The sequence below is a fragment of the Mizuhopecten yessoensis genome, unplaced genomic scaffold, assembly GCF_002113885.1.
Source record: "Mizuhopecten yessoensis strain PY_sf001 unplaced genomic scaffold, ASM211388v2 scaffold9687, whole genome shotgun sequence".
In the NCBI taxonomy this organism is placed as follows: domain Eukaryota; kingdom Metazoa; phylum Mollusca; class Bivalvia; order Pectinida; family Pectinidae; genus Mizuhopecten; species Mizuhopecten yessoensis.
The window spans coordinates 319245-332863 of NW_018408172.1; the positions used below are offsets into that span (position 1 = coordinate 319245).

The 13619-nt window shown below is 40.5% G+C and overlaps 3 protein-coding genes and 3 non-coding genes across 11 annotated transcripts in view; 1 reads left to right on the forward strand and 5 right to left on the reverse strand.

Annotated features, from left to right (window-relative positions):
• The window catches only part of LOC110458679 (alkyl/aryl-sulfatase BDS1-like), an 18388-nt gene extending 11329 nt beyond the window's left edge, over positions 1-7059 (reverse strand). Inside the window, exons 1-4 of one of the 6 annotated variants that reach the window (XM_021510526.1) lie at positions 6592-7059; positions 6111-6187; positions 3838-4218; positions 3352-3468 (exon numbers count right to left, since the gene is read on the reverse strand). The gene's annotated coding sequence lies outside the window, so the exon portion shown is untranslated. Of the gene's footprint in view, positions 1-3351; positions 3469-3685; positions 3789-3837; positions 4219-6110; positions 6188-6591 lie in introns of those variants that run through there. The other 5 variants (XM_021510525.1, XM_021510527.1, XM_021510528.1 and 2 more) reach the window with 5 other exon arrangements.
• Positions 7060-7998: 939 nt separating this feature from the next.
• Positions 7999-8081, forward strand: Trnal-uaa. Its single transcript has one exon. It is a non-coding gene; the product is annotated as a tRNA-Leu (tRNA).
• Positions 8082-9126: 1045 nt separating this feature from the next.
• On the reverse strand, positions 9127-9209 carry Trnal-uaa. The gene has a single exon. It is a non-coding gene; the product is annotated as a tRNA-Leu (tRNA).
• Positions 9210-10041: 832 nt separating this feature from the next.
• Positions 10042-10455, reverse strand: LOC110458685. The gene has a single exon (XM_021510544.1). It carries the CDS (start codon positions 10453-10455, stop codon positions 10042-10044), a length of 414 nt encoding a protein of 137 aa, XP_021366219.1.
• A 107-nt stretch (positions 10456-10562) lies between these two features.
• On the reverse strand, positions 10563-12238 carry LOC110458686. Its single transcript, XM_021510545.1, has 4 exons — positions 12107-12238; positions 11890-11974; positions 11273-11769; positions 10563-10790 (listed from the first exon to the last, which is right to left on the reverse strand). The coding sequence occupies exons 1-4, from the start codon at positions 12236-12238 to the stop codon at positions 10563-10565; spliced, it is 942 nt and encodes a 313-aa protein (XP_021366220.1).
• A 1118-nt stretch (positions 12239-13356) lies between these two features.
• Trnal-uaa lies at positions 13357-13439 on the reverse strand. Its single transcript has one exon. It is a non-coding gene; the product is annotated as a tRNA-Leu (tRNA).
• Between the last annotated feature and the right edge of the window lie 180 nt (positions 13440-13619).

A 13619-nucleotide genomic window follows, 5' to 3' on the forward strand; every position in this document is an offset into this window, starting at 1 on the left:
GTGATGGAGAATTGGGTTGATGGTCCCTAGTGATGGAGAATTAGAGTGATGGTCCCTAGTGATGGAGAATTGGGTTGATGGTCCCTAGTGATGGAGAGTCGGAGTTATGGTCCCTAGTGATGGAGAATTGGGTTGATGGTCCCTAGTGATGGAGAATTGGGGTGAGTGCTCCCTAGTGATGGAGAATTGGGTTGATGGTCCCTCGTGATGGAGAGTCGGGGTTATGGTCCCTAGTGATGGAAAATTGAAGTGATGGTCCCTAGTGATGGATAATTGGGGTGATGGTCCCTAGTGATGGAGAATTTGGGTGATGGTCCCTATAGCGATGAATGTGAGGAGTGATGGTCCCTAGTGATGGAGAATTGGGGTGATGGTCCCTAGTGATGACGGTACACGTAATGGTCCCTTGTGATGGAGAATCGGGGTGATGGTCCATAGTGATGGACAATTGGGTTGATGGTCCCTAGTGATGGACAATTGGAGTGATGGTCCCTAGTGATGGATAATCGGTGTGATGGTCTCTAGTGATGGAGAATCGGGGTGATGGTCCCTAGTGATGGACAATTGGGTTAATGGTCCCTAGTGATGGACAATTGGAGTGATGGTCCCTAGTGATGGATAATCGGTGTGATGGTCTCTAGTGATGGAGAATCGGGGTGATGGTCCCTAGTGATGGACAATTGGGGTTAAAGCCCCTCTTGTGATCGGGATTGGGGTGATAGTCCCCTTGTGATCGGGATTGGGGTGATAGTCCCCTTGTGATGGGGAGTGGGGTGATGGTCCCGAATTATGGAGATTTAGGGTGCTGGTCCCTAGTGATGAATGTGATGAATGATGGTCCCTAGCGATGGAGGTACCGGTAAATGGTCCATAAGGATTGGGGAGAGGGGTGATGGTCCCTAGTGATGAATGTGATAAATGATGGTCCCTAGCGATGGAGGTACCGGTAAATGGTCCATAAGGATTGGGGAGAGGGGTGATGGTCCCTAGCGATGGAGGTACCGGTATATGGTCCATAAGGATTGGGTAGAGGGGTGATGGTCCCTATAGGGACCATGCATCTCCATCACAAGGCAAGCGTATGGGCTGTCGATGTATGACATTCCTGTGTAGTAGAGTAACCTCGATTCTAGGTCAGTAGCCTTATCAATATACATACAGTTCTATTGTCGGTTATATCAGTACTTCCTTCTGGTGTCAATAAAGGGGACACCTGATTTAAATAACCTCCCTCAAGCTGCAATAAACCCGTTCTTAATGTCTTTTGCGAAGAATTAGGGTGATGGTCCCCTTGTGATTGAGAATTGGGGTGATGGTCCCCATGTAATGGAGAATCGGGGTGATGGTCCCTAGTGATGGAGAATTAGGGTGGTGATCACTAGTGATGGAGAATTGGGGTGATGGCCCCTAGTGATGGAGAATTAGGGTGATGGTTACTAGTGATGGAGAATTGGAGTGATAGTCCCTAGTGATGGAGAATTGGGGTGATGGTCCCTAGTGATGAAGAATTGGGGTGATGGTCCCTATAGCGATGAATGTGAGGAGTGATGGTCCCCAGTGATGGAGAATCGGGGTGATGGTTACTAGTGATGGAGAATTTGAGTGATGGTTACTAGTGATGGAGAATTGGAGTGATGTTCCCTAGTGATGGAGAATCAGGGTGGTGATCACTAGTGATGGAGAAATGGGGTGATGGTCCCTAGTGATGGAGAATCGAGGTGATGGTTACTAGTGATGGAGAATTGGAGTGATGGTTACTAGTGATGGAGTATTGAGGTGATGGTTACTAGTGATGGAGAATTGAGGTGATGGTTACTAGTGATGGAGAATCAGGGTGGTGATCACTAGTGATGGAGAATTGGGGTGATGGTTTCAAGTGATGGAGAATTGGAGTGATGGTCCCTAGTGATGGAGAATTATGGTGGTGATCACTAGTGATGGAGAAATGGGGTGATGGCCCCTAGTGATGGAGAATCAGGGTGGTGATCACTAGTGATGAAGAAATGGGGTGATGGCCCCTAGTGATGGAGAAATGGGGTGATGGTCCCTAGTGATGGAGAATCGAGGTGATGGTTTCTAGTGATGGAGAATTGGAGTGATGGTTACAAGTGATGGAAAATTGGAGTGATAGTCCCTAGTGATGGAGAATTAGGGTGGTGATCACTAGTGATGGAGAATTGGGGTGATGGCCCCTAGTGATGGAGAATTAGGGTGATGGTTACTAGTGATGAAGAGTCGGGGTTATGGTCCCTATAGCGATGGTTGTGAGGAGTGATGGTCCCTAGTGATGGATAATTGGGGTGATGGTCCTTAGTGATGACGGTAAAACGTAATGGTCACCAGTGATGGAGAATCGGGGTGATGGTCCCTAGTGATGGAGAATTGGGGTGGTGGTCTCTTGTGATCGAGAATTGGGGTGATGGTCCATATTGATGAAGGTAAAAAGTATTGATCCCTAGTGATAGAGAATTGGGGTGGTGGTCTTTAGTGAGGGAGAATCGGGGTGATGGTCCCTAGTGATGGAGAATTGGGGTGATGGTCCCTAGTGATGGAGAATTCGGGTGGTGGTCCCTTGTGATCGAGAATTGGGGTGATGGTCCATATTGATGAAGGTAAAAAGTAATGATCCCTAGTGATAGAGAGAATCGGGGTGGTGGTCCTTAGTGAGGGAGAAGCGTGGTGATGGTCCCTAGTGATGGAGAATTGGGGTGATGGTCCCTAGTGATGGAGAATTGGGGTGATGGTCCCCTTGTGATCGAGAATTGGGGTGATGGTCCATAGTGATGAAGGTAAAAAGTATTGATCCCTAGTGATAGAGAATCGGGGTGGTGGTCCCTAGTGAGGGAAAAATCGTGGTGATGGTCCCTAGTGATGGAGAATTGGGGTGATGGTCCCCTTGTGATTGAGAATCGGGGTGATGGTCCCTAGTGATGGAGAATTGGGGTGATGGTCCCTAGTGATTGAGAATCGTGGTGATGGTCCCTATTGATGGAGAATTGAGGTGATGGCCCCCTTGTGATAGAGAATCGGGATGGTGGGTGGGGATTGGGGTGATAGTCCCCTTGTGATGGGGATTGGGGTGATGGTCCCTAATGATGGAGAATTAGGGTGCTGGTCCCTAGTGATGAATGTGATGAATGATGGTACCTAGCGATGGAGGTACCGGTATATGGTCCATAAGGATTGGGTAAAGGGGTGATGGTCCCTATAGGGACCATGCATCTCCATCACAAGGGAAGCGTATGGGCTGTCGATGTATGACATTCCTGTGTAGTAGAGTAACCTCGATTCTAGGTCGGTAGCCTTATCAATATTCAGTACTTCCTTCTGGTGTCAATAAGGGGGACACACCTGATTTAAATAACTTTCCTCAAGCTGCAATAAACCCGTTCTTAATTGTCTTCAGGGGAGCGTATATTTATTACAGTGAACTCCGGTCCGCTTCACTGGTTTTCTTTGCCTTTTTTGCTAAAAATAAGTTTTAAATTTGCCAGTCATGTTTACGAGTAGGTTTTGTTATCGCCGCTTTGCTCTAACTTTAATTTCTCAATGAAGTAATTTGAGATAGTATGTATTGTGTATACACCATGTCAAAACGCTGGTTTATTTAAAGCAAGTAAACAAATGGTATTATTTCTTTACAAATATCTCAAAACGTAAACACATGATGACAAATTCTACCTACCTGCACCTTAGCTATGCTTAATCCGATTTAGTGCAAGAATCGTTGATTAAAACTATGCAAATACGTGATAATGCAAGACAAATAGTTTTACATCCATATTATAGAAAACACTGATAACAATGAAGGATTCAGTTGTTTTACGTATTACTTACCTATGATTAAGCTTTATCTGTGTGTTCTGGGCAGCATGACCGCCCCAGTCCACTAGCGCAGGGTACAGATTCTACCATACACTCATCTGTGCTGCTTCGCCGCTTTATCAGCCCGATTGGAAAAGGTTCCGCACAAGGCCGCGGAAACAGTCAATATTTGTATACACAATCTCCAGTTTCCACCGCGTACGCTGTTCAGGTCAAAAGCTGGGCTACAGTTGAGACATAATCTCTAGGAAATATGAACACGTAGGAATGAGAACAATCTTTAGCATATATTCCTATATGCGTGCGTTAGGGTAACGTACTAAATGGGTCGCTCCTGTGTAATCTAGCGTGCTTCTCAAGTCAAGTGTGTTGACAGTATGGAGTAGATGTGGACTGTGAACATAAGGTTAAATACTATGATATATCACTACGACAAATACTCAGTTACAATAGATTAACATAACCAGTAGATACTAGATAAGCCAGGATTAAAGTCGGGCACATAGACCATAGCGTCGTGTTACCGTATAGATCACGAGCGCTCACAGACCAGTACTTAGTGCAGTACAGTTAGTAAAACGTTCTATAGTTGTGTTAACTTGGAGCGGGTCTGTTGAAAGAACAATGCATTCCAAATTACGTTCCCACATGTGCAAATATACTAAACTAATAGGAAAGTGAAACGATTTTTCCGTTGTAAATATCTGTAAAATAAATCAGATTGTCGCCTTAATCATGGAATTAGATTAGATCTAAGTCCGTGTCTTAATTTACACGTTTTACACTCTATGACGTCACTGATTTTCTGATCATTAAGAAGAACTATAAAACAATGTATAAGTCGGTAGTCTATTTTTGCAATCGCGTACGATGGCGGACGAAAAGTCTATGGCGTAAAAACTTGCTATTTTAATTTAGATTTTTTATCAAGATAAGTCTAACGAATGCAATCGTAGGTAAATCAGATGACAGTTCGGATTTTTTTTCATTTTTTTTTTTGCACTAGTTGTGTCTTCCGCTGTACTGAGAAACAACGCAACGCTCTCAAACAATACAAAAAGGAACCTGTAGGAATAAACGTAGCTCTACGCGATAAAAGGGAATTCATTCAAAAGGCGGTTTTCTTTCTGCTATTTTATAGCCCCGTGGTAAATACAGTTTTGCCTGGACAATAAACAGAGTAATAAATCGAAACGACGTTTCATACAGAGAAAAGGCGATGTTACACGATCAGATCCTACAGAGGTACGTCAACAGATGGGATGAATACAACGGTAAAGAATGCGAACGACGTTCGTTCAGCTGACTGACGTATCTGCCGGGGCCGGGCCACTGGGGTAGGTCGCCTCGGTGATTTATCTACGGGTACTCCGGTCTGCCGCTACCACCAAATTATTGCAGCATCCTAAATGATTATAACTGTTAAAAGGACGAAAAGCACAAACAAACCTAAACCATACCTGCCGATATCGCTCCACGGCAGGATTCCGTAAACGAGGAAGACAATCATTTAGACTGGGGTGGATTATCTGTTCACGGAAGCCCGTGTCTTTGTAACGAAAACCGTAATAAATGGAATTTCTTGCAATTGGTTTCTGGATGAATACGAGCTATACTTCACTCGTGGGTTGAACACTTTTTCATACTTTTCACTCGCGCTTCGCTTTCGTAAAAAAATATAAAATATTCACCTTACTCGTAAAATATCATTTTCAACCATTAAGAAATTCAAGAATATCTTCTCTTTATCCTTACCTAATAGGCACTAAACACCATACGAGCGGAGATGGATTTTTGATAACAATCAATCGAAATTACACCGCTACGCGAACCAAAAACGTCACATCCGCGTAGCTAGGAATTCTGGGTACCATCTATATCAGGTTGCATAAAAATATTAAGATTTGTTTAGACTGCAGAGACGACATTTTAAAAAAACCTGTTTTTAGTTAATTAAGAAATTAGGATTAAACACTTTCCCCAAGTAATATGATACCGTTAATTGTAGATTTGTGTACTTTCTTTGAACTGATCATCTAGAACATATCAAACAGTATACATAGTGCTCAACTCAGATAGGATACATGGATGACAAAATAGGAATAGCTGCTGTTAGCGCCACTGTCTAAATAAAGGTCATGTCAGATGTATGAAACTATTATAACACATTCAACACGCAATAGAAGGGCAGTGGGGAACAAGTGTTTGTTTGTTTCCTTTTTATCGAATACTCGTGGAGTAATGATTAATATGATTAACAGTGATTTTGAGTTTCAAATACATACCGGAAGATGATTGTAGTTTAGGTATGTTGATAGCCATAGCACATGTGTAAATACACATTACTGCAAATTCTATGAAACTAAGAAACAACATAAAATAGTATAGTATCACGGAATGGATGTTTCACTTTTCCCCACAATGGACAAACGTAAGATCTGCTGAAACATTGACAATCACAAAGCGAGACGGGAAAGGTGCAGGTCTTATGGAAATGTATATTACAAGAAAAAACCCAGTGGAGTTGGCTAAAGCGAAACCAATGCTTCACCCGAAATCGTGAAGATAGATAAATCTGTTGCACATTTTGTAGATCAATATTTTACTACCCAGTTTTTGTAACAGAATACATCAACTTGTTCATTATGTTGGCATATTGTTGTCAATATTATTGTAAACTGGAAAAGTCATCTATAAAGAGAACGCTTCACGTTTTATTGGTTTTCAGGTTGATATTAATATCGACAAAATAACCCAAATGTTTACCTTTCTTGGAATATCGTACAGGGAGAACACCTCCCCCTCCCTCACCCTGCCTCTCCTGCAGATCATGTTATTTTTCATCTTCCGTGTCTCGTTGGAGAAATAGACATGTTGTAGTTATGGTGCAATGCAACTAGTCTAAATTTGTGTTATTCTGTGGTTACGAGACATTACAGAGACCGCGTTGACCTGCTGACCCCGACACGTGGATCTCTGTCTTTTCTTGCCTAATCTACTCTTTCTTTTTGACGATCTCTCCCGTTGCCGCTGTATTCATATCACTCTGGTTGTTGTCTTAAATAAGGAGTTTCCTCGTTTGATACACATGAATATGCATATTTTTCCTCTGATCTATAACAACACTGTTGTGGGGTGTTGTTATCTAATTTGAAAAGTACTGGAGATGTTGTATGGTCCAAACAGAGACGTATAAAGCCATCTCTGGTCCAAATATATATTTATTAGAAAAAACTTTCTCTAAGTCGGTGGGTGATTTCTGGAGTATCCAAAAACACACCCGTGCAGTCCGATCTCTAGGTCCTAACTGGACTTACAAATCATAATCATGTCCTAAGCACATTACACAATGGCAATTAAGTAATTAGTTTTTGAGTGACATATGCCATTCATAGCAATCGGCCTTTCAGACCTAGGCCGTACCTGACCAGGTAAGCCAATTTAGCTGTCCTTTGTCTGAGACTGAATACAGAGTCCGATCTGGTATAATACCAGTTAATAAGCGTAAATGGTATACGATGCATAGGTCAATCTGACAACAATGGTTCAAACGAATTATACAAGTCGACTTCAAAGAAAAAGCTTCCTGATAGAACTTATTTAAATTGACACAAGATAAGGAGAAACAATTTACACAAAATAGTTCCAGGATATTAATTATATTTATGTCACACGATGGAATACATTAATGAAAGTTAAAAAATTGGTAGTTTAAAATACGCCAAATACCGAATATAATGAGATATTAAATAAAAGTTCAAATTTAGCACTTTTATCATAAAAATCTTTGATATCTATGTCATATTTTGCAATTTAATTTCGTTTCAAATCATGCATCCATAGCACATTTGGAATTTACCTTTTCACACAAATTATTATTTTTCAGTTTACATTTATATAATTACTTCATTTATGTAGCTTCTCTAAATAAGGTAGAACGGAGATAGTTTTATTGAGAGAATATTATCTGAACGCTTGAAAGTACATTGTACGCATAAATCAATTATCAACAAAGATTCTGGAAATAATTTCTATTCAGCATAAGATACTAAGGTTACGTTTAAATACATCAATTACATAAATATATATAACAACATATTACGTATTATATAAGATAACACAATATACTGCGTCTGTCAGTGACAAATTATATACCAATCATGGTATGCAAGAAGTACGGTGGCCGAGTGGTTAAGGCGTTGGACTTAAGTTCCAATGGAGCTCTCTCCGCGTGGGTTCGAACCCCACCCGTACTAGGTATTTTTTTTTAAAGATTTTCAAATGAAAACCCATTGTAACATCCTAGCCCTATTGCCATATTCACGCACTGCTCATACGTCGAGAAAAATGGCTCAATATTACGTTTTTATCCCATTGTATAAACATTGATCCGCCAAGCAATGGGCGATCATATATACTAAGTATTAAGTTAAGGTTGTGTTAGTAGTGAAGTATAAGTGGGGATAGTAATGTTAGCTGTTCAGTTTAGAAATAGTGTTAGTTTTGTTAGTATACAAATAGTACTATAGATGTAGGTTTGCAGTTGTGGCATAGCATTGGTGTTAGCTATGGTGAAAGTTACAGTGTTAATAACAGAATAGTGGTGTAAGCAGGTAAGTAACAGTAGTTGTACTAGAAGTGTAGGTCGCCGTAGTTAAGCATAGTGTTACATTGTTAGCGTGGTTGTAATTGGACAGACAGATTTACACAACTGCAGTGGGTGTGCTTATGTAATGTATACCATACGCACGTCTACGTTTGTTATGGTGATAATCACACCGTTTTTGTTTCGGGGAGTAGACTATCGTGTAATCCATTTTCCGTTTGATTTTGCGATAATTCGTTGAATTTCTCAAAAGACAAATATACGATGTTCACGTAACAATGTAACACTATGCTTAACTACGGCGACCTACACTTCTAGTACAATCACTGCTACTTACCTGCTTACACCACTATTCTGTTATTACCACTGTAACTTTCACCATAGCTAACACCAATGCTATGCCACAACTGCAAACCTACATCTATAGTACTATTTGTATACTAACAAAACTAACACTATTTCTAAACTGAACAGCTAACATTACTATCCCCACTTATACTTCACTACTAACACAACCTTAACTTAATACTTAGTATATATGATCGCCCATTGCTTGGCGGATCGATGTTTGTACAATGGGATAAAAACGTAACACTGAGCCATTTTTCTCGACGTATGAGCGGTGCGTGAATATGGCAATAGGGCTAGGATGTTGCAATGGGTTTTCATTTGAAAATCTTAAAAAAGAATATACCTAGTACGGGTGTGGTTCGAACCCACGCGGAGAGAGCTCCATTGGAACTTAAGTCCAACGCCTTAACCACTCGGCCACCGTACTTATGTAGATAACATTGTCAGTGGGAGACACGCGCGGCATTAATTGATGTCCATGTGTTATGAAATTATATAGGAAAATAAGATATTTCAACGTTACCGTATGATATTTAACTGGTTTTTTTTGTGTGTTGTTTAACAAATTTTTATGTTGGTTATATACTGAGATGTTGTATACCATTGATTCATTGAGTAACGATCCAGGTAAAATTGCGAGGTTGAATAGAAATAACCAATATTTTAGGGAAAGATAAAATTTACCAATAAAACGCGAAACGTTCTCTTCGTGGAAATCGCCTTTTCCAATTGGCATTTATATTGACAATAATAAGGCAACTGAAAGCAAAACTTTATTTGTTTATTTGCGAATTTCTTAAACCTTGACTTCCTGATGAAGATATCAGACAGACAGAAAGACAATGTGAGCACGGTATAAATATGTCATTTTAATAGTACGCACGTCTGAATTAATACTACGATAGCCAAAATGTTAACAGCATCGTTAAACACGAAATCAGCTTGATCACGTTTTCTTTAGTATTTTTTTTGGCTGTGTGACGCCCTACAAATGCCCCATCAGCTATATAACGTACTCTAAGAGCAGCTGTAATGTAATAACGACGTCAAAGTACGGTGGTATTGGTAAATAAAGTAATCTTAAGCCAGCTGTTAGGTTTATTATGGCGTTAATCACACCGTTGGTTCGAGGAGTAGTGCAGTGTATTCCATTTTATGATGCTTACTTTTGTCTAATCCTTTTGCCCCTTGTTGAAGCATAGGCCACTAACGATATTCCTCCACCTTGTTTCGTTTTTAGCTAGCCTCTCCAGATCATGCTACTTGTATCCTTCTTTCTCCATCTCGGCTGCAACGTTTCTTCTCCAGGTGTATCTGGATCTGCCTCTGCCATGCTTTCCTTGTGGGTTCCACTGTAAGGCTTGCCTGGTAATGCTGTTATTTGGCTTCCTCAGTGTGTGCCCTATACATCTCCGCTTTCTCTTTTTCAACTCTTCATCAACTGGGGACTGGTTGGTCTTTTCACACAGATCTTGGTTTGATATCTTCTCAGGCCATCTGATGTTAAGGATTCGCCTGAGACAGTTGTTGATAAAGACTTGAGGTTTATGAAGCAGTTCTTTTGTTGTTTTCCAAGTCTCAGCTCCGTATAAAAGTATGTCTTTTACATTGGAATTGAACAAGCGTACTTTGGTGTTTAGAGTGATGTTTCTTGCTTTCCAAATGGTTCCCATCATATTAAATGCCAATTCTGGTTTTTACATCTCTACCTGAGCCACCAAGATTGTCCACTAGGCTTCCAAGGTATGTAAAGGAATCCACTTCTTCTAAAGCTTGGATGTTAACCATCAGACTTGCTCGGGTCCTTGTGTTTGACTTTAAAACTTTGGTATTTTTGTAGTTGATAGATAGGCCCGTTTCTGCAGCTCTCCTTTTTAACCTGTGCTAGTTTGCCCTGCATTTGTTGGTGGTCGTGGGACAGCAAGGCAATGCCATCGGCAAAGTCTAGGTCATCCAGCTGGGTGAACATGGTCCATTGGATACCGTTTCTTCTCCCATCTGTGGCTTGCTTCATGATCAAGTCAACCGCCAGGAGGAATAGCATAGGTGAAAGGAGACAGCCTTGTCTTACCCCAGTTGTTATATCGAAGGCCTCCGTTAGTTGACCTTCATGAATGATCTTGCTCTGCATTCCTGTGTAGGTGTGTCTGATGATGGTAATAATTTTTCAGGAATGTCATAGTGTCTCATCAGCTGCCACAACACATCTCTATCTAAGCTGTCATAGGCTTTGGCAAAGTCGACAAAAACAGAATAGAGCGATGAATTGAACTCTTGTGATTGTTCGAGGATGATGCGTAAAGTTGCTATTTGGTCTGCACATGATCTGTTTTGTCTTAATCCAGCTTGGTTGTCACGAAGCTTTTTGTCTATTGCATTTTTGAGTCGATTTAATATAACTCTATTTAACAATTTCCCTGGAACTCATGGTAGCATTATTCCTCTATAACTGTCACAAATGCTTAAATTGCACTTCTTTGCAAGCTTTACCATGTGTCCTTCTTTCCATTCTAGAGGGACCTCTCCTTCTTCCCTGATCTTTCCAAACAGTTCATATATCATTTGAGTTGATTTTTCAATGTCTGCTTTCAATGCTTCTGCAGGTATGTTGTCAGGACCTGGAATTTTGTTGTTCTTCAGCATTTTTATGTCTTTCTTGTTTTCTCCTTTAGATGGTGTTTTACAGTCAACTGCCAAAAGCTCTTCAGAGGGTGGAATGTCAGCTTTATTTACCGGTGGCTCTTTGTTTAGCACATTTCTGAAATGCTCAACCCATCGTTTCATTTGCTCTTCATGTGTGTTAAGTGTTTTCCCTTCTTTGCTTTTTACCGGTCTACATCCTTTCTGATATTTCCCGGTTAGCAGTTTTATGGTGTCATACAGAGCTTTGATGTTGTTTGCTCTGGCTGCTTCTTCTGCTTCTGCTGCTAGTTTGTCTACAAAGGCCCTCTTATCTTTCCTTGCACTGTTCCTGACCTCCTTGTTAGCTATAGTGTACGCTCTTGAGGCTGTTTGTTTTGTTGATCTTGTTTTGCTGTTGTTCAGGATATTTTTTTATATTTTTCCTTTCTTCCACTTTTACAAGTGATGTTTCCTATTTTTCAAACCAACTGATGTTTCACAAGCTGTCGTGAAAGCTTCTTTAATCTCTTGCCAGTGATCTTCCATTGTGACTGTTTTCTCTGTTGCATTCTGAAATGTTGAGAAGCGATGTTTTAGTTCTATTTGGAATTCTGATTTCTTTGTTTTGTTGGCCAACATTGAAATGTTAAATCGTTTACCTGTTGTTGTGTTGTTTTGGTGTTTCTTTAACTTCAGTTTTACCTTTGCCACAATAAGGTGATGGTCAGAGGCAGCGTCTGCTCCTCTTTTAACTCGGACATCTTGTAAACTTCTCCTAAACTTCTTGGAGATGCAGACAAGGTCTATTTGATTTTCATGTCTGGAGATACCCATGTTGCTAGATGACTTTTTTGTGTAGGAATACTGTTCCACCAATGACAAGATTGTGATTTGCACAGTGTTTGGCAAAGAGCTCTCCATTTTCATTCATTTCTCCTAGTCCATGTCGTCCCATCACTTGTTCATAACCAGTGTTGTCACTTCCTACTTTAGCATTTAGGTCTCCCATTAAAATGGTGATGTCTTTTGAGCTACATTTCCTGTTGGTTTCTTCTAGCATACGATATAATTCCTCTTTGATGTCGCCCTCTGCGCTATTTGTAGGAGCATAGCATTGGAAGATGTTTAATGATATTCTTTTATGTGTGGTTTTGAATTTTGACATGATGATTCTGGCACGTATTGGTTCCCATCCAATTAATGTTTTCTGAGTTTCTTTTGATAGCATGATTGCAGCACCTTCAGAATGTTGGGCGTTCTCCTCCATGTGTCCAGAATTTATAATCACCTCTCCTGATGATAGTTGTGATTGTCCTGCATCATTCCATCTTGCTTCTGCTATTCCTAGCATACCTATTTCATATGCTTTCATTTCATTTGCGATGGTTTGCGCTTTTCGTGGAATATACATAGATCTCACATTCCATGTTACTATCTTTGTTGCGAATTTAGAGTTAAGAAGTCTCAGTTGTGTAGCTTCCTTTCGGTGTTGGCCATCCAACGTCTTTCTCCTTCTATTTAAAGGTCTTCCTTCTCTTTCATCCAAGGTTTGTAAATTATCGTTTAATGTTTCTGTAATCCGCTTTAACCTCTAAGCGAGGGATTAGCCTACCTAAAGGTTACAAGTAGTTTTGTAAAGGCATCTGGAATGCAGCCTTTCCCATACGGGTCACTGGCCGGTGGGGCATTGTTTGCCCTCCTACGCCCTTTGCCGTTGTAGCTTGACAGCTATCCTCCACCCGGGCAGTGACCTCCCCACTTCCATTCTATGCTAATTCCTCAACAGGATCAGATAAATACGTTTTTCACGTAGTGTATACAGGTGATGAAGACCTACGATTTCTATCACGTCTAGCCATTTTGTACAACGTGTGAACAGTGCGTGTATCCGGCACTAGAGCTAAAATGTTACAAGTTAATTTCTTATTTGAAAACATTTCTCAAAAAATATCTAGTACGGGTGGGGTTCGAACCCACGCGGAGAGAGCTCCATTGGAACTTAAGTCCAACGCCTTAACCACTCGGCCACCGTACTTCTTATGTAGACAACATTGTCAGTGAGAGACAGGCGCGGCAATATTTGATATCCATGTGTTATGAAATTATATAAGAAAATAAGATATTTCAACGTTACCGTATCATATTTAACTGGTTTTTTTGTTGTTGTTTTTTTAAATTTTATGTTGGTTATATACTGAGATATTGTATACCATTG